The sequence below is a fragment of the Cladophialophora bantiana genome (assembly GCF_000835475.1).
Source record: "Cladophialophora bantiana CBS 173.52 unplaced genomic scaffold supercont1.1, whole genome shotgun sequence".
Lineage (NCBI taxonomy): Eukaryota > Fungi > Ascomycota > Eurotiomycetes > Chaetothyriales > Herpotrichiellaceae > Cladophialophora > Cladophialophora bantiana.
In genome coordinates, this window is record NW_015971575.1 from 799,257 (window position 1) to 825,802 (window position 26,546).

At 52.8% G+C, this 26,546-nt stretch overlaps 11 protein-coding genes across 11 annotated transcripts; 9 read left to right on the forward strand and 2 right to left on the reverse strand.

Annotated features, from left to right (window-relative positions):
* Positions 1-576: 576 nt before the first annotated feature.
* On the forward strand, positions 577-2,302 carry Z519_00291 (uncharacterized protein; the record flags this gene model as incomplete). Its single annotated transcript, XM_016758050.1, has 3 exons — positions 577-1,063; positions 1,184-1,873; positions 1,926-2,302. 3 exons carry the CDS (start codon positions 577-579, stop codon positions 2,300-2,302), a joined length of 1,554 nt encoding a protein of 517 aa, XP_016625299.1.
* A 2,084-nt stretch (positions 2,303-4,386) lies between these two features.
* Positions 4,387-7,637, reverse strand: Z519_00292 (uncharacterized protein; the record flags this gene model as incomplete). Its single annotated transcript, XM_016758051.1, has 5 exons — positions 4,387-4,630; positions 4,694-7,137; positions 7,196-7,270; positions 7,325-7,552; positions 7,608-7,637. 5 exons carry the CDS (start codon positions 7,635-7,637, stop codon positions 4,387-4,389), a joined length of 3,021 nt encoding a protein of 1,006 aa, XP_016625300.1.
* Positions 7,638-9,176: 1,539 nt separating this feature from the next.
* Positions 9,177-12,707, forward strand: Z519_00293 (uncharacterized protein; the record flags this gene model as incomplete). The annotated part of the gene is made up of 1 exon (XM_016758052.1): positions 9,177-12,707. The coding sequence occupies one exon, from the start codon at positions 9,177-9,179 to the stop codon at positions 12,705-12,707; it is 3,531 nt and encodes a 1,176-aa protein (XP_016625301.1).
* A 1,494-nt stretch (positions 12,708-14,201) lies between these two features.
* Z519_00294 (uncharacterized protein) lies at positions 14,202-15,047 on the forward strand (the record flags this gene model as incomplete). The annotated part of the gene is made up of 1 exon (XM_016758053.1): positions 14,202-15,047. One exon carries the CDS (start codon positions 14,202-14,204, stop codon positions 15,045-15,047), a length of 846 nt encoding a protein of 281 aa, XP_016625302.1.
* A 1,249-nt stretch (positions 15,048-16,296) lies between these two features.
* Z519_00295 (uncharacterized protein) lies at positions 16,297-17,049 on the forward strand (the record flags this gene model as incomplete). The annotated part of the gene is made up of 1 exon (XM_016758054.1): positions 16,297-17,049. The coding sequence occupies one exon, from the start codon at positions 16,297-16,299 to the stop codon at positions 17,047-17,049; it is 753 nt and encodes a 250-aa protein (XP_016625303.1).
* Positions 17,050-17,734: 685 nt separating this feature from the next.
* Z519_00296 (uncharacterized protein) lies at positions 17,735-18,478 on the forward strand (the record flags this gene model as incomplete). The annotated part of the gene is made up of 2 exons (XM_016758055.1): positions 17,735-17,917; positions 17,966-18,478. The coding sequence occupies 2 exons, from the start codon at positions 17,735-17,737 to the stop codon at positions 18,476-18,478; spliced, it is 696 nt and encodes a 231-aa protein (XP_016625304.1).
* Positions 18,479-18,820: 342 nt separating this feature from the next.
* Z519_00297 (uncharacterized protein) lies at positions 18,821-19,486 on the forward strand (the record flags this gene model as incomplete). The annotated part of the gene is made up of 1 exon (XM_016758056.1): positions 18,821-19,486. The coding sequence occupies one exon, from the start codon at positions 18,821-18,823 to the stop codon at positions 19,484-19,486; it is 666 nt and encodes a 221-aa protein (XP_016625305.1).
* A 312-nt stretch (positions 19,487-19,798) lies between these two features.
* Z519_00298 (uncharacterized protein) lies at positions 19,799-20,929 on the forward strand (the record flags this gene model as incomplete). The annotated part of the gene is made up of 3 exons (XM_016758057.1): positions 19,799-20,152; positions 20,216-20,669; positions 20,748-20,929. 3 exons carry the CDS (start codon positions 19,799-19,801, stop codon positions 20,927-20,929), a joined length of 990 nt encoding a protein of 329 aa, XP_016625306.1.
* Positions 20,930-21,372: 443 nt separating this feature from the next.
* Z519_00299 (uncharacterized protein) lies at positions 21,373-22,719 on the forward strand (the record flags this gene model as incomplete). The annotated part of the gene is made up of 1 exon (XM_016758058.1): positions 21,373-22,719. The coding sequence occupies one exon, from the start codon at positions 21,373-21,375 to the stop codon at positions 22,717-22,719; it is 1,347 nt and encodes a 448-aa protein (XP_016625307.1).
* Positions 22,720-23,378: 659 nt separating this feature from the next.
* Positions 23,379-24,293, reverse strand: Z519_00300 (uncharacterized protein; the record flags this gene model as incomplete). The annotated part of the gene is made up of 1 exon (XM_016758059.1): positions 23,379-24,293. One exon carries the CDS (start codon positions 24,291-24,293, stop codon positions 23,379-23,381), a length of 915 nt encoding a protein of 304 aa, XP_016625308.1.
* A 322-nt stretch (positions 24,294-24,615) lies between these two features.
* On the forward strand, positions 24,616-26,448 carry Z519_00301 (uncharacterized protein; the record flags this gene model as incomplete). Its single annotated transcript, XM_016758060.1, has 1 exon — positions 24,616-26,448. The coding sequence occupies one exon, from the start codon at positions 24,616-24,618 to the stop codon at positions 26,446-26,448; it is 1,833 nt and encodes a 610-aa protein (XP_016625309.1).
* Between the last annotated feature and the right edge of the window lie 98 nt (positions 26,449-26,546).

A 26,546-nucleotide genomic window follows, 5' to 3' on the forward strand; every position in this document is an offset into this window, starting at 1 on the left:
TTTCCAACGAGGCAGAAACAGAGCGATGGAATGGACCTGAGGGATCATTTGGCTGGACCGGGCGATTACCTTTACTAAAGCACGGCCTACCGTCGTTCAGCTGAAAATTGGCCCACATCCCATACCCCAGACTCCACCGGAGCGCCCCAAAGCTGGGGTCATCTCGACCCCTCGGCACTCACCTGGTAGGTTGGTTAATGCGTCCGAATGCATGCTCTTGCAGGGGGCTTCCCCTGGAGGGTATCCGCCTCGAAAGCTGGGCATATCTTCAGTATTCACGAAGAACTGGTTGATCCCTGTTGCTTGGCTCGATGCCCAGAGCATTCTCGGTCCTGTCCTCCGGTGGACTGAATTTGACTATGCTGCTTTTGGTTTTTGGACATCTTGTTAGTGGCTTGTTGATATCACACAATCTCCCTCGCTTGATCAACGTGGTTCAAGCATATCAGGCTTATGGGATCCAGTACTCGGTATTCCTTTCATAAGACCAACCTTCCACCCACTTCCCCTCCTCATTCCTCAATCCCTCACTTCATCTCTACTTTCCCTCTGCCTTGTTCTTGAACATCACCCAACATGGCGGCCGTCAACGTTCCTATCGAGAAAAGTCTCGACATCGCCGAACTCGAGCGTGCCGATACCACCGTCTCGGCTGACTCTGACAAGCTGAACGACGCCAGGATCAATGCCTTCACTCCAGAAGAACAAAAGAAGATCATGCGGCGTATCGACAGACGGCTGGTGCTCACTTTGGGCTTTCTCTACTGCGTCTCCTTAATGGATCGTACCAACACCGGTATCGCTGTCGTCGCCGGGATGGGAGTCGATCTCGTCCTGATCGGGAATCGATACTCCATCATGGTGCTTGTCTTTTTCATCACCTACGTCTTACTGCAGCCTCCTGCCACTGTCGTTCTTCGAAAAATCGGCCCCCGCAAGTTCTTACCCACTATCACTTTACTCTGGGGAATGACAATGTTAGCCGCTGGCTTTGTCAAAACCTGGACTGAGTTGACCGGACTTCGAGTGATTCTCGGTTGTTTTGAGGCTGGTTTCTTCCCAGGTACGTGTCAAGAATAATATGGTGGTGGGTCTTGGTGAAAATCACATGAGCCGTCACCTGAGAAGAGTCTTTCAGACCTCTTGATCCCTGTTTGAACTTCATCTGACTATGGTGTCTTAGGCTGTGCCTATCTTCTTAGCTGCTGGTATCCTCGCTACGAACTCCAGAAGCGTAATGCCGTCTTCTACCTCATTGGATCCATGGCGTCCGCCTTCGCTGGTATTCTTGCCTATGGCTTCTCCCAACTGAAGAACCACGGATCAGGCCCGAAATGGTGGGGTCAGCACTATGGCCCAACGGCAGAAGATCCCACCGCACCATCAGGGATTCTGCCCGGTATCGCGGGTTGGAGATGGATCTTCATCCTACAGGGTGTCCTGACCTGTGTCCTGGCCATTGGCGCCTACTTCCTGATCGTGGACTTCCCCGAAAAGGCAACGAATACATTCGGGGTCAAGTTTCTGAACCAAAAGGAAGTCGATTTCGTCGTTGCCCGCATCGAAAAGGACCGTCACGACGCAATTCCCGAGGAGTTCAGACTGGGGAAATACTTGAAGAACGCTTTGGACCTAAAAGTCTGGGGCTTTGCCTGGCTCTTCGGTCTCACAACTACAAACACATACGCGATCGCGTATTTCCTTCCAATCATTCTCAATGACGGCATGGGTTTCGACGTCGCAGCCTCACAATGCCTCATCGCACCCCCCTATGTCCTGGCCGCAATCGTCATGTATCTTTTCGCCTACCTCGGCGACAAGTGGCATATTCGATCCCCCTTCGTTCTAATCAACGGCTGCTTGCTCCTAATTGGTACGTTTGATACCGCCTGCTCTCCTCTCACACATCTAACGCTTCCTTACAGGCCTCCCCCTTCTCGGCTATTTGGACAACGTTCCTGTTCGCTACTTTGGGGTTTTCGTCGCGACCACTGCTTGCAACGCGAACGTCCCAGCTGTACTCACATGGCAAGCAAATAATATTCGCGGACAATGGAAGAGAGCCCTCTGCTCGGCCACATTGGTCGGCGCTGGAGGTATTGGTGGTATTATAGGCAGCACGGTCTTCCGCTCGCAAGACAAGCCTAATTATCACCCGGGTATCCTGACCTGCATGCTGGCAAGTGGCCTGATCATCCTCATCACCCTTGCTTTGGATCTGAAGTTCTACCTGGCCAACAAGAGAGCCGCTGCTGGCGGCAAGCCGATCGAGGGTCTCCAGGGATTCCGATACACTTACTGAACAATATATGGATATATCTGGCCGGATGGGAGTCAAGCAAGCTGTTTTTAAGTCAATTGACGCGTGAAATGCATGCTATCTCAGGAGAATGAGTCGAGGCAACCTGGTAGCTCTACACCAAGCACAGGGCGGAATGCCAAGATTCACGTGACAAGATCTCTCGACGAGGCTGTCGAAATCACCGCTTCGGAATTGCTGAAATCTCGAATATTCTAGGCTGAAACTTGATCAAATAGTATATACAGTACGATATTGTGGACAAAGATGGCCACAGTGCCTGTCAAGAAAAGTGCTCGAAAATCGAAGTGGCCGCGAAGTGGCCGCTTGGCCGATTGATCAAATTCGTGCAATTGAGAAATAGAGAACCAGTCAAACCACTACTCTCAGAGGCTAGGCAAGTCTCCGTTGTAAGTGAAGACCGGCTCTGATCTTAACACCAGTGTGCCTTAAGCTGCTGCTTGGGGAGACACCTTGTCACACTATGAATCCTGTCGGTTGTTCACCGAGACGCCTTCTCATCCTGACGAAAGCAAGGGTTTTCATACACATCCCCCGCACTTCCAGAAGGAGTCAAATGATGACCGCGCAGCGACCCCACGAGATGCAGCCTAACTAGCTACATTTTCCTGGCCAAACGTCAAACTCTCAGTTCATTCTAGGTAGCCCGTCAGAATGCAATCTCACCACTCCGGGGGAGAATTCGGGCGCAAAAGATCCCTTGCCTCCATCCAGAACGACGCCATTGCTAAGAACATGTCTATCCTGGATCTGGAGATATCCCCGCCGGATTCTCGCATTCCCCACGTTCCTAGCTCCGGATCCGCAGCGGGCCCGAGGCCGACAGTGCGCGGACACTTCAAAAGGTGTTCAACTGAGATCACGCAACTTGAATGTCTCAACTAGCCGCCCCAAGTCCCTGTTAGTGTATGCGGGATGGCCTTGGGGAATCTGGCTTCCACGACACCGGGAACCAAAAGCCTTGGCTCGAATGTATCTCGGGATATCCTCTCGAATGTGGTCATTGCTCGAAAACTTGATCTCGGGCTCTGTTGGAACCTGCGAGTCGTATCCAGCAAAAGATTTGCCAGATCAAGATGCCTCGGTACATTCAAGGACGTTTGACTTCGGGATGGCCAAAGTTCTAACGTCCAAGACTTCTTGAAATCTGTCATACCTGCCGTTCCAAAGCCATCGACAACGCGGATCATATTCGTCCCCCTCCACTCAACTACGAGAGATGCCAAATTGGGCAGTTATGGTGAGGCAAAAGGTCAACTAAACAAGACTGGGACGGTGACGGGAAACGATGGTTTGGATAGAGAGCAGCCCTTCTCCGATTCGAATACCGGACAATCGCCACTGCCAATGCTCGCTTTGCCCCTGCCCAGGTCCAAGGTCCGGGATGGCTGGATGCCAGCCCCCCAAGCTCGCAACCGCATACCCTCCCTACCTTGTGGTAGGCGCATCAGGGGACCTCGATCGGCACTTCTGGGAATCGAGTCATCTTGTGCATGGGAGGACAGACAACCCCCGTTCACCACTGGCGCTACCCGACCCTTCGGAAGTGCAAGCGCCATCGTCGATGCATGTGAAGGCGGTTCCTCCGGTCGAGCACCCACTTCTTGAAAGACACCCGGCTGAGATCGTGCTCGCATGTCTTCTCTAGGTCGCTCGAAAACTCTCTCCAGGACGGCTAGAATTGTTGGGAACTCGAGGGCGCGTGCGGTGCGAGACCCTGCCATCCTATGAGTCTGTTCTACGGAAGGAAAATGTGGCACAGTTTGCTATAGCCTATTGCGTCTGGCTCTCCCGCATTGGGAGATATCAGGGGTTGAGCTCCAGGCTGCTTTCTTTCACAGGATAGGCTTTCCTTTTGATTGGAGCCAGTGGCTTCCCACCTCTCATACGCACAATCGGGACTATTGCGAGGGCGGCGACGTCGTCGTTGTCGTTGTCCCGTTTTCTACGGCCGTACTTCCCCGCATCAGGCTGCCACGGTTGCCGAGTCGCCTTCGACTGGTGTTTGTCGAGGAGAGGTCTCGTGATCTATAGTACACCCTTGGTGCTGACATGCTGTTCCGACTTCAGTCAGGAGGCTGCAGATTACTCCTGCCCATCTCGGTCTCCCATCTTCTCAATCCAAACCTGACCCTCCCGATCCTGGGCATCTTCTGGAGTGCGATTGTCTCCATGCGAAGCACAGTCTCTCGCCACAGACACTGATTTGTCCAGTCATACGAGCACATCACCGCGCGCTGCATGCCTCCTTCTGAGCCGCAGAGGAGAGCAACAGTAGGTGGCCGTGCGGCTCGAAACGAGGTTACAGTCCTATTATCCGACGTTAGCGGTGCGCAACAGAAAGAAGTTCAAATAGACGGAGACAGCCCATACATTGTATTCGTATCGACCAGCGTGAAATGCCTCAGCTTCTCCCCCGTCGTCGACACCATTCCCGCACCTCTCTCGTTCTCGCCCGCGAGCAAAGGATCTGTTCCCTCACACTCCTTCTCCAAGAACTCACTATTCACCCGATGATGAGACATGTTACTCGCATAGGGTGCCCACGAGAGCCGTTCCGAAGGGAAACCAAAGATCTTCATCTCGATCTTTCTCAGGGACATGTGTCCTTCGAATCCGAAGAGCCATGGTTGAGTATTCCATACTTTCCCTCCGTATATGTGCAGGATTAGCATTGGCGAGAGAAGGACAGTAATCAGCGCGATGACGAGGAAGAACGCCCCAATCCCCTTTGCCGTGGGATTGTTTGCTGAGAATGCCAGAGCAAGGACACCGGTGAAGAACCACGCCGGTGTGCCGCGCACGAAATATCGGGCCAGCATACGCGACCAAGTCTCTCGGGTGGTGATGGCGACCCGTTGGAATTTGTCCCAGTGGACTGTGGCCCCGTAGGCGCCGTCGAGGATCACAGTGTCGTGCTGCCCGATGCCTGCGACCTGGCAAATGGGTTCGACATCCCAGAGTTTGGCGCCCCAGTAGTCGTCCAGGTTGGTCCAATCGTGCCTCTTTTTATTTTCGCTAGGTGGAAAACCTCCGTGCTGGTCGTTGGCGCTGGCCGCTGTTCCTGCGTTTTGGTCTGAGTGTTGGTCATTAGGCATGGAATCGTGGCGGTCCTCGAAAGGAAGTAAGCAGATCATTCTTTCCAGCAAACGATCACTATCGTTCGCCAAAGACAGCCGCGCAAAGGCCTGAAATGCAGAATCCGTTTTATCGACCTTTGGCCTTTGCCTCAACAGGCCCATCAATGCGTACGACAAGTCACCTTCAAGGTATTTTGTCGTCCCTTTCTCCACCCGCCTTTTGAGGCATTCCAGGGCCAGGACCACTAGTTCTAGTCGACTCAGGGCCAGTGACCCCTCGTAGTTGTCGATCAGCTGTCTCGCCACTTCGCCATCGTCCCAGACTTGGGCAGGGAACTCCATTTTCGAGATTTCCAGTGGAGCAGCTGCACGAATGTCTCCTCTGCGCGTGTAAACCTGTATCTTCTCCCTCGCAGGGCCCAACAGTACTTCGGGCCACGTCCACATTCGTGTGCCCCATTCTTTCAGCAGGTCGAGGGTGGTGATTGATGGTGGAAGATGGTCTTGGCCTGTCCGGCCTACGACAATGACGATCTTTGCCGCACCGCGGACGACATCACTGATGCGGTAGACGTCTTCTTGGAGCTCATCCTTGTCAGTGGACATACAACATTGGTCGGTCCAGTAGGCTGCGACCTGGGCTTTCTTGGCGGCCAGGCGGGCAATGTTATGGAGGGCTTCGGCGTCGGATGCTGCGTCACAGCACTGGGGACAGTTGCAATGTGAAGAGCCGGTATTTTGGATATCTTTCCTCGCACCACGACATCTGCGCTCGAATTGGTTCTCAGCGGTATAAGAAATGAAGATATAGGTCGGCTCGACGGCTCCTCCGTGCGCATCAATCCAAACCCGTGGATCGAGACATCCCCGTGGATTCTCGTCGGTCACGCAATCCAAGAAACACAAAAGTCGCGGCCGTAGACATCGATCGGAGAGTCGAACATCTTTTGTGGATCCGAGAAATTGAGGGTTGGGTTTCTCACCTATGTTCTCCCGGAAGTTACGCGCGGAGAGAGGGTAGGACCAATATCGGTAAGGCACAGGATCGTAGTTTCCATGGTTGCGGACTTGGCCCTCGATGTCTGTCGGGAAGGTCATCAGTAGCAGCAGGCCAATGCAAGTAGGTAGCCAACGAAGGCCAACATGAAGCCATTGCTCTCGTTTCCAGGCGCTGATCCCAGCAACGGATGATTCGAGAAGGCCATATTCAGCTGGGAAGCTCGGGCCTGCAACAGGCATATGCGCGTAAGGCCAATAGGCCAAACGGATGATCCATGGGCTGACGTTTTCGATATACGTCCTCCGCCAGGTCGTGTCGTTCTCCGTGTCGTAGATATCGTTGACTGTTTGGACGAACAGCTTTTCTACCCTCCCATCAAGCGGATCTAAGTATCGATCGTCGTTCAAACCGGCATACTTTCGACGAAAAACATCCCTGTGCCTGTAGATGTTGATCTGCCCGCCACTTGCAGATCTGTAGTAGTGGCCAGGGAGCTGATAGGAGTGAGGGGACGTCCAACTGAACCAGGCCCGCTCGTGAAAGAATTTCGGGTCCAGCCAGTAAAAGGTTCGCTTCATGTGCAGCTTTTTTGAAGCTCGATTGAGGAACGTATCGGCGTCAAAGAGGTAAGGATTCTCATTCGGCGCTTGTGTGTTGTGGCCTTCGTAGTCATTCGAACCAAGCTTTTGCCGAATATTGAGAGGGGCGACGAAATCGGAGCCGCCTTCGTTGGTGGACTGTTGGAGAATTAAAGCACGCTCTTGGCCCGGGCTGCATTTGGCTGGATGAACTTACCACATTGTTCGTGGAAGGCGCGAAGCTACCGGCAGGATGGTCCGGTGGAGGATTATGAAAGTTGTCCTGGTTGTACTAAAGGCATTCAGTCCCCGAGACATCTGACAGCACGAAGGCGATAGATCGTACATTGTAATACTCCGGCGCTAGTTCGTTGATAGGAGGGAGAAAGTAAGGTGCATCACTGACGGGCAAAGGTTCGTAGGGAGAGCGCCGTTGTTGACTTGAAGTAGGTCGCCGTGGTATCCTGCCTGGATTCTGTCGTGCGGGAGGAGGACTATGAATCGTGTAGTCATCCGCGCCCTCGGCGTGCTGAGAATAGAAGTATGGGTTATACTCTGTCGATCCGGCACTTCCCTGTCGTTGCCCGTGTGATCCCGAGGACGACAGAGGATAGCTATCGAAGATGAACAATAAGGAATTTCAAAGAATCAATGCCCATCTTACCTATCCTCGGATTGTTCTCCGTTCCACCAGCCTGGTCCTTGACTGCCCTAGTGACATGCCCTCAGTTCACAAGGCCAATGAAGTTCAAATAACGTAGGCTCACCATTTTTACAGGCCGTTACGGACAATTGCACTTGGAACAAGTTGCTAGCCTGAGCGCCTTCGAAAGCCGGGTAAAGAGAAAGAAAGACGGACGGGACATGAAGACGCAGCACGAGGTCACAACAGCGTTTATCAGGCTGCAGCCCCAAAGTGAACTGGCCACTCCCTCCCTCTGCCAAGTTTTGCCAATGGGTATGTGTGTCCCTCCAAGACGATGAAGCTCGTATATATAGGGCAATGACCAACTCTGAGGCTCGGATTCCTGGGGAAGACGAAACGTGATTGGTCACAATCGAACCTAAGAACTTCTGGCCCCAGTCGGAGGGCGAAGGGCAGACATCTTGCATGTGCGGCTGAGACATATGAATGCATTCAGATTGAATTTGCGAGGCAGAGACCAAGGGGACTTCGTGACAGTTGGAGGCGAGAACGTCTCTACCACCGCAAAGCCGGAAGCACCATGCTTCTACTCTGTACAGAAGGAGCTCTTTCTTCATTCACAATAGGCGAGAACTCGACTAAAGATCACTCTGCTCACAGGAGGCTGTCGGAGTCGAGCAGCATTGATTGGCTACCCCGTTCGCGAATCGGCGGGCAAGGTTGGTCTGGGCTTCTGAATACGAAGAGAGAACAGCTGATTCATATCCGGGGCCAATCATTTCGGCAAGAACAGAGTTCGACTTCGCGAAAAACAACAAAGACAAGCTGAACTCGAAAAGAGCCGACGGCTAATATCTAATAGCACACTGGTTGGGCGATCATGAATTTTTCTTCCTTGGTACAGTAGAGCTTGATTTGAAATGACTGCAGCGGCCAAATGACAAGCCACACTAGTTCGCCCTACAGCCTAATCCCACAGCCTTATGGCACGATGCTCAAAAGATCCCCGTCTTTGCACGGTCACTTGTGTGAAAGAGAATGCGTGACTACCAGGTGGAAGAACCCACAGAATAGTAAGGACCACTCCGATGTTTCCAAGATCAAGCCCATGTTTGGTATGAGGGCTGTGGGTATTGGGCAACACTGCCCTTTTCCGGATTCAGTCTATGTTGTCATAAAGTCCCATATATCACGTGTCAGGCTGCGCTTCGTGGCCCTCTCGTCCACTGTTTATTTACATTTTCGGCTTGGCAACCGAACAACGACGACAACGACTCCATCATCAACTGCGCTTCGAGTTTACGGAGTCCTGTGTATCATTTTCGGCTGCACAGCCGCAGTTCGCTACTTCAGGCGTCATTTCTCAGACTCTTCTGATTTTTTGTCGCGCGTGTTGTCGGTCGTTACCCTTCTACTATATTTGTTTGCAGTCGTACATTTACCTTCTCCCCAGACACCACTCGCGGTCGGCGAAAGCCAGATGCTGCGGTCAATTGGATCAATGCGACACGAGCCTCCGTGGTATCGAAACTGAGTGCGCAACTTGGTCAGAATGGCAGCTCCTCAACTACCCACGAAGTTCCCTTGCTGGTGTCGGGCGGTTTATTCATGGGGCGGTGAAACAGACAGAGATCTCGGATTCATTGAAGGCGACTTGATAGAATGTCTCAATGCGGGCGACGGTTCCTGGTGGATGGGAAGACTACACAGAGACAGGAGAATGATGGGCCTATTCCCTTCAAATTTTGTTGTTGTGCTCGAGGAAGACTTCGTCCCCATGCGCCGATCGATCAGTCCCATACCTGATCTACACAAGAGCAGCAGCGGAAGCAAGAATTCGCAGGCGCAATTACAAGAGAAGAAGGAGAAGGCAAAGTTAAGACGTCCTTTCAGTGGCTATAAACATGCAAAGTCACCTTCAGTCAATGGTGCAGCTGTGCCTCAACAAACTGCGCCTGTCTCTGCACCGGCACAACAAAGCCACGACGCACGGAATCCCCCTTCAACGGTCTTGTGGCAGCAGAGACCACCGTCTAGAGTCCCTTCAAGATCTCCATCTCCCTTACCACACCACGAAATTGGTTCCTCTCCCCCACCTCCTCCTCCACCTCACCGGATTATTGGAGGCAGAGCCGCCTCGCCTGCACCACAACCATTCGACATGAATGATCGTTATCAGATATTCGCCCGAACCCCATCTCCAGCACCGCCCTCGATCAATGGACATACGCCCCCAATGATTCGCAGTGCGATGGATGATGTTATGTCTTCTCTTGAGGACATGACGCTAGTGAGACATAATTCAATCCAGCAGGAAAACCCATTCAATCCTTGGTCTCCAGAGGCTTTCGATGACTTCCGTCGGCCTGATGAATCTCGTCCGGGCCCTCGTCCCCTCACTAGCCTAGGGCTGGGCGCTGGAGGCAGCACCTTCTCAGAAGCACGTATCAATTATAGTAGTCGCCATAACAGCCCTGATAGATATCAAGATGGCCCTCCTCGGTTGGAGAACTACGTCCAGAGGATGGAGAGCCGACTTCGTCGAATGCAACAGGCGCGAGAATTTCAGGACTCAGATGCGGCAAGCAGCGATCCCCCGGAACCTCCGCCTAAGAATTCACCATGGGCAGGCTCATCAATTGCAGGCCGTCGACTGTCAATGAGGAAAAGGAGATCCGCTGTTGATCTGGGGGATGACGGCCTTTCAAGGGCCCTTACGCAAAAGACGAACTCGACGAACAACAGTGGCTCAAGTAGCGGGGCGCAGAGTCTCGCCAGCATGGGTACCAACTTCTCGCACCAGACGACGATGACCAGTCAAAGCATTATGAGCGGATACTCTGCGGGTGCAATTAGCGCCACAAGTGCAGGCAGCCTTGCGAGGAAGAGAATGGGCAGTCTTCGAGATCGCATGCCCAGGCCAATGACAAGCACCGGCACCAGGAATGAAAAATGGAGTCAAATTGAGGTACGGCCGAAGACGCCAAATACAGCGGTGTCTTTCCATTCAAACCATGACTCCAGACAAGGCGCGAAGTCAGCAATTGGCTGGGAAGATGCAAATCGAGGTGCAAATGGTGGATTAGGGGGATTCACAACCCCTAAAGCCAAAAAACCAGGCTTTTTCAAGAAATTGATCGACAGTGCGAAGACCGGTGCTGCGAGCGCCAGGAGCACCATCTCAGCCAGTCAGGCAGGCAGCACTTCTGGGTCACCTACAAAAATGACGGGCATTGCCGGTGGCACGGCTTTCAATGCAGCTATCACAAGCTCAAACTCAAACAGTGCTTTCGGAAAGGACGCTGCGAGAGAGATGGGCTTGACCAGCGGAGCCTCCGGTACGTATATTCTCACTCGTCGCGACGTCAATCGATCGAACACGCCGGGACCATCCGAACGTCAAGAACGAGCCGACCGATGCCAAATGCTAGATCAGCCTGTCATTTGCCCTGTAGAAGAATTGTACGAGAATCTTCAAGGCGACGAAGATGCCAACGGACGACCCGTGTATGCGCCCTTCCAGCTCAGCAATCCGAGTTTCAGTCAAGTGGACAAGGCAGCTCGGTTTATCACAAGTTTCCCCAGCAGCATAACGGCGGCTAGTCTCGCCATGGGCTTTATTTGCCGACCGTACCGCAGTGGCGTGCAAAGACTACGAGCGATCTTTATTTGGTGCGCCGAGAGAATCAGTTGGGAAGAGGATCAGGATTTTGATGGCTACAATTTCAACCAAGCAGTCGATACTAGAAGAGTAATTCAGAGCAAACGAGGAAGCAGTCAAGAAGTTGCGGGCCTTGTGCTCGAAATGTGCACCGCCATCGGCATCCACGCGGAAATCGTGCATGGGTATTTGAAAACGCCCGGGGAAGAACTGGACTTGGACGCGATTTCTCGACCAAACCATTTTTGGAACGCCGTACTCGTTGATGGAGAATGGAGGATGATAGATGCCAGTCTCGCCAGCCCAACCAACCCGAAGAGAGCATTATACTCGAGCGTCAGCACGAGTATCGCAGAAGCATGGTATTTTCTGACACGGCCGAGCGAATTGTGTTGGACACATGTTCCCGTGGACGAGGCACAACAACACATGATCCCCAGCATCGGCCCTGACGTGCTTCTAGCCCTCCCCGGAACGGGCCCGCCATTCTTCAGGCAGGGGCTGTCAATGCATGCCTACGACACAAGCATTATCAGACTGGACGGCTTGGAAATGTGCACGTTCAGCGTCAATGTCCCCGCTGATGTTGAGGTCGTGGCCGAAGTTGAAGCGAGAAGATACCTCCGCGACCAGGACGGCGATGTGTACGAAGACGCCGACAATCTGACCAAAAAGCGAGCTCTTGCCCAACCGAGCTGGTACAGAACGGCTCCTAATACAGAGGTTGCCCAGAAACGCTATGTCATCAAAGCAATCCTGCCCGGCGATGAAGGGATCGCGTATGTGAAAGTCTACGCCGGCAAGAAAGGCTTGATGCTTTCGTCGCGAGATATCGTGCACCCGTTAGCTCTTGCTATACCGCTGTACCATTCCGGCGAGAACCCAGCGTATGACTTCGTCATGAGACACCCTACACCACACGCCACACGACAAGACCTCTACGTCGTGCAGCCGCAATGCTACCGTCTCGGAGCCGGAGAAACATATGTCTTTTGCGTACGTCAGCACGCCGCATCCGTCGCATCCACGCCTGGCAACGAACAGAACGGCTTCGACCTCCGGCCTGTAAGTCCAAACCCGCTCGCCCGGCCCCCCAGCGCAATGAGCATGACCAGCAGCATCACCGCGTCCAACCCCAGCGAATACGCCAACGGCAACAACCTCAGCAACGCGGCAGGCGTCAAGATCAAGGACAAGCCGGCAAAACTGGCGATCCAATCTCCCGGCGGCAAAATCATCCGCCTGAACCGCAAACACGAGGGGATACCGCAGCCCGCGAGCCTGAGGGAGGTGGACGGCGAAATCCTGGGCAGTTTCTGGGAGACCGCCGTCAAAGTGCAGGAGAGAGGCATCTGGCGCGGCCTGGTGCTGGCGGATCGGAGCGCAAGATGGTGTGTTTGGGGGGAATGGGAGTGTGTTTGATCAGCTAGCTAGCGAGCTGATTAGCTACTGGGAACGTTGCGGGAAATTTCTAATATATCCCTCTTAAGCAAGGGGTACTAATGTCGATACGCAAGGCGGGAATCATTTTGGCATGCAGGTCCTCCTGGAGTTTAACCTGGACTTGGACCTTTTCGGGGATTCTTTTTGGAGACAAAAGTTACGGAGTATTTGTCGTTGTTGTTGCTGTTGTTGGACAGATACGACAGATGGCACAGATATCTGGCTGGGATATCGTATGGCAGGGCTCGATTGAGCGCCGGATGGATCGTTTCGGGGGTACCCTCTTGAGGAGGCTTGAAGTTGTTAGTTTCAGTCCAGGAAGGACACATGTTTGAACCAGGTCAGGGAGAACGAACGCGGACTGGGATTCTATTATCATGGGGAACTTTCTAGCTACGGACGAATGTTGATTTCCCGGTACTATGACTGACTTTGCTTATTGCGTCGATCCTTGAATGGCGACGCGATACATACATTACTCACCCTCGATGGCTGGCTTGTACAAATATGTACACTTTTAGGACTGGGCCTAGGACGATTCGAATGAATGCCCGCCATAGATCAATCCTTGCACAAGTCTTGCGAAAAGTGTTCCCTTTCTGCTCATGATCCTGGCGTAACAAAGGAGGATTTTCCGTTTTTAATGGTGGCTTTCGCCTTGGAGGCATTTCACTCACCTGCCATCTTTGTCATTGGTTACAGAATTGAGAAAATTCGAAGGCAAGTTGATATAAGGCAAGTTGTGCTGTGCTGGCTATGGCAGCTTCGCCTCCCAGGTTCGGTTCACCAGCTTTGACGGCCCCAGGATATATTCGTGACGAGGCTTCATTGAACAGCAGTCGAATCCAAGACAAAGCATGGGAGAAAGAATCACTTGCAGGGTATGGAGCAGTGCTTCTTCAGATCGAGGTTGAAATACAGCATGTGCAGGGCACGTCTGCAACGACCGTCGAGCCTGTGGGGGAGAAATGGTCGATGCTGGACCGATCTCCCCTCGGCCTTTACCAGCCATGGGAATTGATACGATCTTAGCAATCATCCAAGTTTTTCCCATATTTTATACCTGCCGCGTTCCTTTCCCTAGGTGCCTTCATGTATTTCTAGAATGTGCAAGCACGGCTTCAGTTCATCATGGCGTCTCTCGGTCTTTGTTCGCTTGGATGGAGAAAGCAGCCCAACAGCCTCGAGGGTGGGGTAAGATGACACGACATCCGCAAGCCGAAGGTTTATATAGTGGTCAAGGACATCACCGAAACCGAAAGCCATCCCCAAAGAGCTTCGATATTTGCGACGAATATCCAGGTACTTCGTTGTCGCAGACAGGCACAGTTCCTCAGAGGAGCTCATTGCCGGAACACCCTCGCGTTGGATTAAGATCGGAAAAACCACTGGGTTGCAACTTTCACATCGATTGAATCTGATTTCTCCAAATTGTGCCAGCTCAGGACTTGGGGGCGCAATAACGAGTCGGACATGGACAAGACAGATATCGCCGATTTCAACCCTTCAGGTCACTTCGACCGACTCTCTTCCAAATATGACGATCTGATCGGCCTTATGACGGGCGACATTGCGCGCTACACCTTACAGACACTCATTGAAACCCCTCGCTCAGATATGACAATCCACGACAATGCATGCGGCACAGGTCTGGTGACTGAATACCTCCAGCATGTTTCCTCCGAGACAGGAACTTACCCAAAAATGATACATGCGACAGACTTCGTGCCGTCTGTCACTAAACTCATGCAGAATAAGGCCACCCAGCAAGGATGGAAGAACGTTGACATCTCCGTCATGGACAGCCAGGACCTCACATTCCCAGATGGCTCCTTTCATCTGAGCATCACCAATTTTGGCATCTTTTTCCTCCCTGATCCGCAGAAAGGGGCGGATCAGATCTACCGCACGTTGAAAGTCGGCGGTACCGCTGTCGTCACGGCATGGAAGGAAAGAAGGATGATGGATACAGTCGCCATCGCGCAGAAAACCATAAGGCCCGATTTGAAGAGCTTGCACAGCCCGTGGGCGGAGCTCTGGTCTAAAGAGGAAACCTTGCGAAACGTTCTTGTCAATGCGGGATTCAAGGCCGAGAATGTGAGGATCGTGGAGAAAAGGACGGATTCGGTGGTAGCGCCGTTCCTTCGAGATCCCGAGATGGTGGCGAGGTCTTACCCAGCGGCTGTGGAGGGATGGAGCGAAGAGGAAAAGGGTAAGTTAGGACAGGAGATGTTGAGAATCGCGCGGAAGAGGGATCCCGAAGGAGGGGGAGCTGGTGGCCTCTACTCCGTGGCGTATATCGCCGTTGTGAAGAAGTGAGTGTGGTGAATGGCCTCGTTGGGCACTGGGCTGGAGATATGCTGTACAGCGGGAATTCACATTTTCCACTTATTTTCTCTTCCGCTCTGTGGAAGAGTTAGAGACGGACTCATGAGCACGATGGCATCGCAAGACGGTGTCCGCGGGGCCAACTTGGCGAACCTTGATGTTCATATCAGCCCGCTTTGCACGTCTGCCCTGGATAGTGCGTTCTGGCCGATCCAATTCAAGGTATCGAGAGTCCATGTCTGTTGGAATTGATCAATCGAATCGCTAACTTTCCATTCCCTTCCTTCCCCCCGCCCTGGTAGAGACGCTCTGGAAAGGAAGAGCCACCGGATTCAAGTAACGGGAACTCCAGACGTTAATTCTTTGTTGTTCCTCGCTCAAGACATGCCAAAAGTCACTCATTATTTCGAAGGTCGACCTGATTCTGTCTATTTGCAGCCTCGGCAACAGGAGTGATTAGAAGAACGCCACCGGCGATCCTAGCATACCTATGGAAGTGGAGCATATGTAAGGACGCAAGATAAATATCTCAGGCCTCATGTTCCTACTAGTTGGGCCACTTGCCCTTGTCGACGAAGCTCGTGTCAGTTAAATAAGCAGTCATTTGGAGTGGAGAGGGCGCTATTGCTCCCTGTCACATTTCCATACCCATCGAGCATACTGTATGTTTGGACCGTGGCGGAAGACCCGCGGAGAATCCGATACAAAGAACCACGCAAAATTCATAGCCCGATTCGAGAATATGTTGAGACTTGTGCATATATATTCCCCCGCTGCGCTAAGCTAGCTACTCTTTGTTGGCAACAGTCAGCATCTTTTGTGGAAAGCATAATTCCCTGGTCCGACTGGCTGTCATGTTTGGCCCCTCGGCCTAGTCTCTGTCAGGCTGGACGCCCAGATATTACCTTGGGTATCCATATCAGCTTTATTGGTTCTTGTTCAGGCCAAGTCTACTGTAACATTGTGCCCCATCATACTCTTGAAGTTTCTTTTCTCGGGGCTGAAGTGCGGGGGTGAGCTAATGCGAGCCTCATATACGAGTTCTCGGTTGAGAGATGTCTGGATGACGACTTGAAACGGAGAGCTTATATATACATATACAAACATCCACTCCATCGCTGGATTCGTGGAGATAAGCAAACTTGCCATCTCACGTATTCATATCAGTCACCTTTCTCGCGATCAAAAGACTATTCCGATTTATCCGGACCAGCAGAGGAAATCCTCAAGGGCCAGAAAAATGTCGTCCAAACCCGTTATCGTTTTCGTCCCCGGGGCGTGGCACGTTCCCGAGACATTCCATCTCGTGGTCGATGAGCTCGAGGCAGCCGGGTACGAGACCAAAGGTGTCAAACTCGCCTCGGTTGGCTCACCCGAACCGCTCAGGGACTTCCAACCGGACGTCGAGGCCATTCAACAAGCCATGAGACCATTCATCGAAGAACAGGAAAAGGATGTCCTGCTTGTCGTGCATTCCTATGGCGGTATAGTCGGGAATGAAGCCGTGAAAGGTCTGGACAAGGCCTCGCGCGAAAGGCAGGGCAAGAAGGGAGGGGTGTCGCACATCTACTTCTGCTGCGCATTCGCCCTTCCCGAGGGTGTATCCCTGATGGACGCCTTGGACCAGACTCCATTGCCCTGGTTCCAGATCAACGATACCGAAGACCTCGTCAGCCCCGCGACGCCGATTGAGACGTTCTACAACGACGTCGACAGTCCGGAGAGATACGTGGCCATGCTGAAGCCGCACAGTTACCGCGCCTTCTTTTCCAAAGTCACGGACCCAGGCTGGAAGTACGTACCGAGCACGTATCTGCTGTGTGAGAAGGACGAAGCGATCCCGCCCCACGCGCAGAGAGGAATGGTCGAGGGAGCTCAAAAGGCGGGGGCGCAGATGAGGGTTGAGACGATGGATGCCAGTCACTCACCGTTTATGAGCATGCCGAGAGAGATGGCGCGGTCGATCAGGCGGGCGGCGGGCGAGGCAGTGTAAGGGAGGACTACTATATGAGAGACAGGCGTTTGAAGACAAGGTATTGAGCAGACAACATCGTGTATGCTTGAATATGACGTTGAAGCTGCTCGGCAGACGAGTATATATCCACGACGTCTGTCCCCTTGTTGGCGCCCTCCGGCACTGATGATCGACAATTTCTCTTTACTTCGTACCTTGTGTCGACCGGTAACTCGCTAGAACGTCAGACGCTAGAATCCAGGTCGACTATTGACCACGGCTGATGCAAAAGGTCAACTTGAGTAAGAGCTTGAGTAATCAAACGGCTCGACGGCACCATCAGTCCCTCGCTAAGCGAGTTGTGAAACGGCAGCGGCCATATTCCTTCCCTCCGCCTGGCCATTCAGATGTACAGTTTTGCCTCCGCGCCAACAACCTCGCAGATGCACGGCCGGTCATCCTGCGTGAATCCATCTTGTCGCTGCTGGAATAATGGAACACTGCGGAGTTTCCCGGAAAAGTAAGAAGAACTACCTAGTAGGGCCCTGGAGTGTTGTATGTATGTATTTACATAAAGCGGGTTCTTTAATGCCTAGTGATATGCCCGCTTCTATCACCGAAGGCGACCTTTCTCCGCTGGAAACTCTGGTCTTTGACTCGATCTAGCCATTGCTGGCATCAGATCTCACCCAGCATTATATACAGAACCTGTGTTCGCGGCGCAATGACAGCTCCAGCCATCTTGTGGGTCAACTACGACGCCCAAAATATGAAGACATTGCCACACCGACGCCGCGTCTTCTCACACATCCAGAACAACTATCGCAGCTGGGAGCGACAGGAGAGAGCCAGGGCCTTGCGTGCCTCTGCCAAGATCCCAGGAAGGCCCAAACAGAAGGACGCATCGGTGAGTATAGATTCTGTCTTATTTCCAGGATGGCTGATGTTGGGAAAGTACCGCACTGGCCCGCCTCATAATGACGCCTTGGTTGAAGGCATACCAAGAACCGAGCAGACTACAGACAGCAATGACGAGGGTAGACGTCTCATGCTTATGCAAGCTCGACGACGGGGCCAGGTCTTATCTCCCATCATGATTCTCAACAAAGGCAACTCCGACCCGTTCGGAGCCGGCGCAATCCCCATTACCGGAGAAGAGAACAGCATCGTGGCTTTCTACCGAGATATCCTTGTGCCTGGAGCGTATCGGCTTGATCCCAAGTCGAAGAATAGTCTGGCAAGTGCTCGCGCCAAAGTAGACTGGGGTGTCTGCTCTGCCGGGCTACGGGATGAAGGCACCGCTCTGGCTTTCATTGGTAGCAACGCTTACCTCGTCGCAATATGTACAGGATCCGACACTCCTCGGGGACAGTCCCTGAAAAAGAAATCGTTGATCTGTCGTACCAAAAGCACCGCTGCTCTGCGGCAGAAACTGGCCCGCCTTTCCAAAATCGATGCATGGACATGATGGCATATCTTCATGATCTGGGCTGCTGAGATTGCCGCAGAGAACGTGGCAGCGGCACAGATGCATGGTCACATGCTTAGCAAGTTGGTCGGCGAACACTTCGAGAAGGGCGGAGGCCTTTTCGACACGTTCGACGAGATAGGATTGACCATGATCGAGCTTTTGTTTTTCTTCCTGTATGCAGACATGAACATGGCCTGACAGCTCTTGGTTCGTCCCGCTTTTGACGTTTACGAGTGGCTGCCGAAGACCTTCCAGCCCTTCCTGCGGGCTATTGAGCCTATCCTGGTCCCCGCGCCGCTGGATTTCTGCCATCTCGATCCGACAATTGACTCGGAAGAGATGTCGACCTGCATCAAGGACTGTCGCGAGATTTTTACACGATGGCGACGGAGATGGTCTGACGGCCTCCCTGCCAAATCGGCCTCGATGCACGTTGGCTGGGGTCAATATAGATGGTGCATTGCTCTGGGGAGGCTGGTGAGCCGCTACTGCAGATTTAAGGAGCTCTCGGAATTCGCCTCGGGGCCGGAACTTGACTATAACTATGCTCAGCAGTACATGGCCCTTAGTGCCGTCAAGTGTTCAAGAGCTCTGCACCAGAACCACATCTGCGGCAAGAATATTTGGGCAGGAAACGTACTGGAAACATTGCGACCTCTGCTTGAAAAGAGCGAGCGGGCTAGAGACAGTCCTGCGTGGAAGAAATGGAAGAATGCGAGGCTCTGGGCCTTCTACGTCGGTGCTAGATATGAAGGACGCGAGCAGCAGCCTGCTTTGAGCAGCGACTTGTTTGATGGCTGGTTCCATGAGCAGTTTGCCCGTCAGGTCCATGATATGAGACTTCTCACGTGGGACGATACTGTCCAGATTCTGAACGCGTTCCTCTTCGACTCCTCCGCTCCACAAGCGCAAAGGTCTTGGTTCCAAGAGACTGAGAAACTGAAGGCTGCGGCTATTGCTGAGGTTGGGGTGTCGGATAAAGGGGTCCTGGGTCGAGCCGAGTAGGAGGCAACCTGGGCAAGGCTGCAAATTAACCAACGAAAAAAATATCTAAGTGAAATTCCGTCTTGGGCGTATCCTCTCTTTTCTCTCTGGCGAGAAGCACGAAATCACTTTTGAGCCTAAAAATTCGGAGTGGCGCTGAGTTCCAACTTAAGAGGGAAGTGGAAGTATCTCGCTTTTGCTGACTGAGCAGTCAGCCTGATGATGACCCTCAAAGATGCAACTTTGCCGAACAGGTCCATTGAACACCTTGTCGCAGTCTGTAGACTATCAACTCTCTGTATCGAGACCTGATCATCCTGCACGGGCAAAGCCATGCATATCTTCAGACTGCTTGCGCTGACAGCGCTTTCCCTGACCGCTGCTGTTTCCGCCAAGAAGGCTGCCACGACAAGCAAATTCGACACGTACTTCGCCAAACAAGTCTCATCCGCACCTTTCGAACTCGACGAGAAAAGCTACAATGAGCTGACGGCCTCACCGCGGGACTATTCACTCGCTGTCCTCCTGACCGCTCGAGACGCAAAATATGCATGTGGAATTTGTCGAGATTTCGATCCGGAATGGAGCATTTTGGGGAGAAGCTGGCAAAAGGGAGATCGAAATGGGGACAAGAGGTTGCTTCTGAGCACGATCGATTTTGATCAGGGCAGGAATGTTTTCATGAAGGTCTGTTGATAGCAGTACGTCTCTGATGATGAGAGCTCGTCACTGACCAGACGTCTCATACAGCTCCAACTCCAAACCGCTCCTGTCCTCCTCTTCTTCCCTCCCACGGTGGGTGAGCATGCCAAACCCGATGGCTCACCTCTCCGACTCGATTTTCTCGGTCCGCAAACGGCAGAAGGCGTCTACAGCTGGCTCCTGCGACACCTCCCAGCCGGCGACTATCCTCCAATCGTCCGACCCATCAATTACGCAAGAATCGGCGCCTCTCTGACCGTAGCCTTGGGGCTGTTTACGTTTATCACAGTGGCATACCCCTACCTGATGCCGATTATTCAGAACCGCAATTTGTGGGCCGGAATCAGTTTGATCATGATCCTGCTCTTTACCAGCGGACACATGTTCAATCATATCCGCAGGGTACCCTACGTTGCTGGAAATGGGCGTGGTGGAATAAGTTACTTTGCAGGTGGATTTCAGAATCAGTACGGGATGGAGACACAGATTGTCGCTGCAATGTGTAAGCTGCCGTCCGATCCCACGCGGTCAAGAAGGTGGATTTCAACACGGAACTTTGCTAATATTTCTCAAACATCAGATGCGCTTCTTGCCTTCGCAACGATCAATCTTGCTCTGCGAGTGCCGCGGATTAAGGATCCCAAAACCCAGCAAGCAGCAGTCATAATTTGGGCAGCGGTTATTTTCGGGATGTACAGCTTCTTGATGAGCGTCTTTCGGGTCAAGAATGGGGGCTATCCGTTTTGGCTGCCACCGTTTTGATCATCGTTATAGACTGCTAGGGTTGAAGGATCGGGTCAATTATGCAATGGGGTACGGGCTCCAAAAAAGTGAATATTTAGAAACATGCGGGCCAAAGTTATTGATCAATAGAATTGAAAAATCTTAAACTGCTGAAAGCCTTCATCATCGTCGCTGCTCACTCTCCTGAATCTGTTCAGCCTCGAGTCCTCGAGCCTTGCGAGCTCGGCAATTTCCCCAGTATTTTATTTAGCGGAAAATGCGGAGTAGCCCAGAATTGAGTTTCCGGACTTTTTTTCTTTCGTAGTTGATCGATTTGATAACTTGCATGCAATTTGGTCTCGAAGGCCTTTTCCTGATGATTTTATAGATTATACTTGGAGACGAAGGACTATTGCTATTAGCGATTTCTTATATACTGATTCTCGCTCTTGCTTTTCTGGCCCTGCGGCTCATTGTCAGCCATGGAAGACTTCTCCCAGTCCCGCGGGGACGACGACCTCTTCGACGACGAAATCATCCCCTTTGACAATCCGCCCTCTCCAGAGAAAGTCACAGCTCGGCTCGAGCAAGTCTCGCTAGAACCCTCCTCCGCTTCCACTCCCATTCCCGATCCTCCTGTCGGGGCTGAATCTTCACCGGCGTCTGAGCCCTCGCCAGTGAAACCAGCGACCCCGACCGAGCACCCGCTCCCGGGCTCCAAATCGAGACAGAGAGGCAGAGGTGTCCATGGAACTGGGCAAGGAGAAGCGGGTAGAAAGATTGCTACTGGGCTGGAAGACTCGAAGTGGGCGGTGAAAGGCGCAGACGCTGGCCCGCCTGGCAGAGATTCGAAGTCTACGCGGCCACCCGCGTCACGAGGTCAACAAATTTCGGAAACAAGCACCATACCCTCTGAGCCAATACCTCAGCCGCATGGTGAAGACTCAACAACATCAGCGAGCACCGTCGCTCCTAGCAGCATACCCACTGGCCCGTCAAACACTGCTATCCGTACCCCCGCTGTGCGCGGGGACCGTCTCTCTACGGGCGGGATCCGCCCTCCCAAACTCTCGGACGAAGAACTCACGGCCAAACTTGCCGCTGCAAAGGAACGGTCGCAGTCGCTTGCTGCCGCCCACGCGAGGGCCCAAGCGGACGCCGCAAACTTTGAAGAGCGAGAAAGACAAGCGAGGGAGAGGAGGGAGAGGGATATAAAAGACAGGAGAGTCATGGAGGGGGAGAGGGAGAGGAACCGGCTTAGGAAGATGGCAGGACAATTAGGGCGGGAGTGGGATCGGGACAAGGACGAGCAACAGGTCAATGGGAGAGGAGGGAGGAGAGGGTATTCTGGTCCCCCTCCAGGAGAAGAGGATGATCTGAAGATGTATGAGTGGCATGAGGACCGGGGACGGGGGCGAGGGAGGGGAAGAGGCGGCAGAGGCGGTGCTGGAAGGGGTAGAGGTCGAGGCGGTCCCAGAAGAAGCGGGTTTGGCCATAACGGCGACGGCCACGCTCACCAGCTGCAGCCAGACTGGTCTGTAGAATCCGACTTCCCTTCTCTGCCTGGCTCCAATACTTCTGTGAAAAAAGAGCCCGGTGTGGACATGAATACGACCCCAAATCCCACCGCCCCCAAACCGAGTACGAGGCGCTGGGACTCGGCAGGTGGACAAGCCTCAGGCTCGGGCTCAGACTCGGGCTCGGGCCTGGCCGGAGGAGGAGGAGGAGGAGGAGGAGGAGGTAGTGGTGGTGGAGGAACCTGGGCCGAGCAAGTGGAATCCAGCGAGCTCAATGCGGAAAACGAGAACAAGCCGCGGAACTTCTGGTAGGATAGCAGAGGGTTGCCCGTCGCCTCTGTCCCGTTGTACAGTTGTCGGTTGTCATACTACATACTACACTCCACAGCACACACTACTACTATGTTTGCCATATATCGTGTATACACACCTATCCCATAAGCCAGGGCAGCGTATTGGGTATCTTCAGTTCTCTTTCTTTTTCTTTTAGTAGTTGCTGGTTGGAGATTAATGAACGCAATGTACCTCGACTCGGTGCTTTGGAGACGAAGTGTCAGATTTCTAAGAATGTCGAGGAACATGTCGCGCATCGCAATATACGGTCCATCGCGTATCCCAAAGCGTGTCCCCGATACCTCGTAACTGTTGTACTATTACACAATGCATTTCAGGGGTATCTCGGTGCTCTTTTGTGGTGAAGCGTTTCCCCTTGTTTCCTCTCGTCTCGTCCTGACTTGTCCTGCTCCCTTGCCCCGCTACTTTCCCAACGCAAACAGATTATGCGGTGGTATCGGGTGGACAGAGAGCAAAGTGATAAGCTAGCTATGATTCCTAACCCCCGCCGAGACCATGTTTTTGCCGCCTCGATCTCCAATCCCAAGGTTCCCATTCCGCTATGCGTCGCAATGATGTTTCATGACCACGAATCCAGAAGGCACGTCGTCGACGGGAGGAGGAGAGGAGCGGTGTTTCTACCACCGGCCCCTCCCTCGTCCGCGATATGCTCCGCCGCCCCTCCCGTAGCCGCCGCCCCCTCCTCCTCCTCGACCATATCCTCCTCCACCTCTGCCCCATCCACCACCGTCCCCATATCCGCCATCATCATAACCTCTTGGCCCAGTGGGACTGCCGCTCGCATTCTCTTCCTGCGTTCTCACAGGCGGTGGTCCTCGTCCTTTGAGTTCTTTCTGTAACGTCTCGTGCGTCCGCCTCATCTGCGCGTAACCTAGGTGCATTTTTCCATAGAAATGGTCAGCCAGTCGCCTGTCATTGTCCAGTCTGGACAAATATGCGCCGCAGACGTCGCAGACTTGTAGTTTCTGGTGCCCCGATGGGCCTGACGTGTCTGATAACGACTTCAGATCCCGCTCGGCTTGTTCTTTTGCTATTTTGGCGGTCCGAACTTTGTGGAATTCGGTGCAGGCCAGACTCACCGAGCCCATTTCAGCGAGGCAATTGACTTCGAGGAGGCCTGTGTTTATCGTCTTGGTGAGATCCGATATGAGTTTGAGCAGATTATTTGTCTGGCGTATTTCATCTGGCGTCTTCTCTAACCGCCGTTGCGCTTGGTCGATCCTTCTATTGCAATCGTCAATGTATTTCTGCATATCTCGCATATAGTCGTATTCGAATCCGTATTTTTGTTTCTCTGCCTGGGGGAGGGCGTCGTATTCCATCTTCAGGTTCTCCGGGTGGGCCTTGGGGCAAGGACCTAGGTCTTGCTTTGTGTTTGTGAAGAGGTCGTGAGGGCATGTTCCAACCAGGTATGAACGGCAAACATTGGGCGAATTGAGAGTGAGGTTTGCGGATTTGGAGGAGGAAGAGCCCATTCCCATGAACTGGTCGCCCATGAGCTGCTCAAGCAGCTTGCGCTGCTCAGCGGCCATGGTGAGGGAGATCCGGGATTTGGAGGGACTCTCTAAATTTTCCTGGTTTTTACACGCTTGGAGTTTCGTGGGATAGAATCGTATTCGTCTGGTCGTCTGGTCGTCTGGTCATCCGGTCGTGTTCTGTAGCAAGTGCTTGCTCGCGAATTCCAAGTCCGCAAATGGAGAGAAAGAAGTGGTGGAGGAATCGGCTGAACTGCGGTAGAATTCTCGCAACCACTTTCCACACGGATTCACGAATCAGTGTCCTCTCTTGCGCTTGACTTGTCGTCAATGTATCTCAGCACAAACGGAATGACATATTGCTTATAGCGATGCCGGCATGTCCCGGTCTCTGTTTCTTCTCCTCATCTCTGCGCTTCTGGCCTTGAGCGTTACCGCCTCAGATTACTACGAGCGATTGACTCTGACCCCTTTACCCCTCGGTTCCCTTCTTGCCTCGTTCGACTTCCGCAGCAATGAAAGTGCCGCGGACTATGAAGCCCAGAATTTCAGATACTTCCCCCGCTCTCTAGGCCAAGCGTTGAGGCATGCAGACACGCAAGAACTACATCTGAGGTTTACCACAGGACGATGGGACGCAGAGACTTGGGGAGCGCGTCCATGGGACGGCACAAAAGAGGGTGGCACCGGAGTGGAGTTATGGGCATGGATAGAGGCAGACTCGGAAGAAGAAGCGTTTGCAAAGTGGACAACCTTGACACAATCACTCTCTGGCTTGTTCTGCGCCTCGTTGAATTTCATCGATTCAACAAGGACCACTAAACCTGCCTTGTCCTTCCAGCCTTCAGGGAGATTCCAGACCATCAGCCAGAATCTTCATTTCTTGCATGGGGTACTTCCGGGAGAAGTAGTGTGCACAGAGAATTTGACCCCCTTCCTGAAACTCCTGCCGTGCAAAGGCAAGGCGGGGATATCAAGCCTTCTGGATGGACATAAGGTTTTCGACGCTTCATGGCAGAGCATGGCTATTGATGTTCGGCCGAAGTGCTCTCCTGGGGTTGGCGAGTGCCAAATGGAGATCAGCCAGACCATTGACATTGTCCTTGACATTGAACGATCCAAGCGGCCGCGAGATAATCCTATCCCCAGACCGATACCTCCAGAACAGCTTGTCTGCGATGAGTCCAAGCCTTATCATTCGCATGATACTTGTTATCCTCGCGACATGGTGGATGAAATGCCGTGGTCTCTCAAGGATGTCTTTGGAAGGACTTTGGCTGGGACATGTCCTCTAGCAGACGACGAGGGTCCTGATTCAAAACCTGTGTGCCTGAACGTGCCGCACGATCGAATGGTGTTAGTCAGCCATAGCGGGTTTGAGGTCAAATCCGAGCCAGGCCCCAGCGAATCAAGGTGTTATTCGATAATGCCGTTCGAAGAATTCGATCTCGAAGTGCCCCGACAGCAATCTACTACCAAAAAACACGATCTGGGCCATGAGCTTCTTCGAGCAGAAAGGACCATGACCGGCCACGGCGCAGCACACGGAGGCATGCGCACCATCTTTACAAACCCATCCTCGACCGACTCCGTTCAATTCGTCTATTTCGAGAGCCTGCCCTGGTTCATGCGCCCGTACATGCACACCCTCAACGCTCAAATCACCCATTCGTCCTCAACGCCTTTCGACACTTCCAGACTCGAGGGAGAAAAGATAATTATGGACATGTATTACCGGCCCGCAATCGACCGACATCGTGGCACGCAACTCGAACTCCTCCTTACTGTCCCGCCCCTCACCACTGTCTCACTAACATACGCCTTTGAAAAATCCATCCTTCGCTATACAGAATATCCGCCTGACGCGAATCGTGGATTCAACATCCCCCCTGCGGTCATCCGCATCCTCTCGCCACAGCTCGCTGATCCGGTCACAGGAAATGCAAGGGATGTGTATATTCGGACGACCAGCTTGCTGTTGCCGTTGCCGACGCCGGACTTTTCAATGCCATACAACGTGATCATATTGACAAGTACGGTCATGGCGTTGGCGTTTGGCAGCATCTATAACTTATTGGTGAGGAGGTTTGTTGGTGCTGATGAGGTTGGAGAAGGGAAATTACAGGGCTTCATGAAGAGGGTAAGGGGGATGGTACAAGGAATGGTTGTACGAGCTAAGGATCGATTAAGGGGGAAAGGAAAAGTGGAATAGATATCAATTTGTTTTCCATCGACACCTCGCTCTCATCAACGGGGGTTTATCCAACGCGTGCTTATCGTAGATATTATATTGAGAGGCGTATGCTCGTT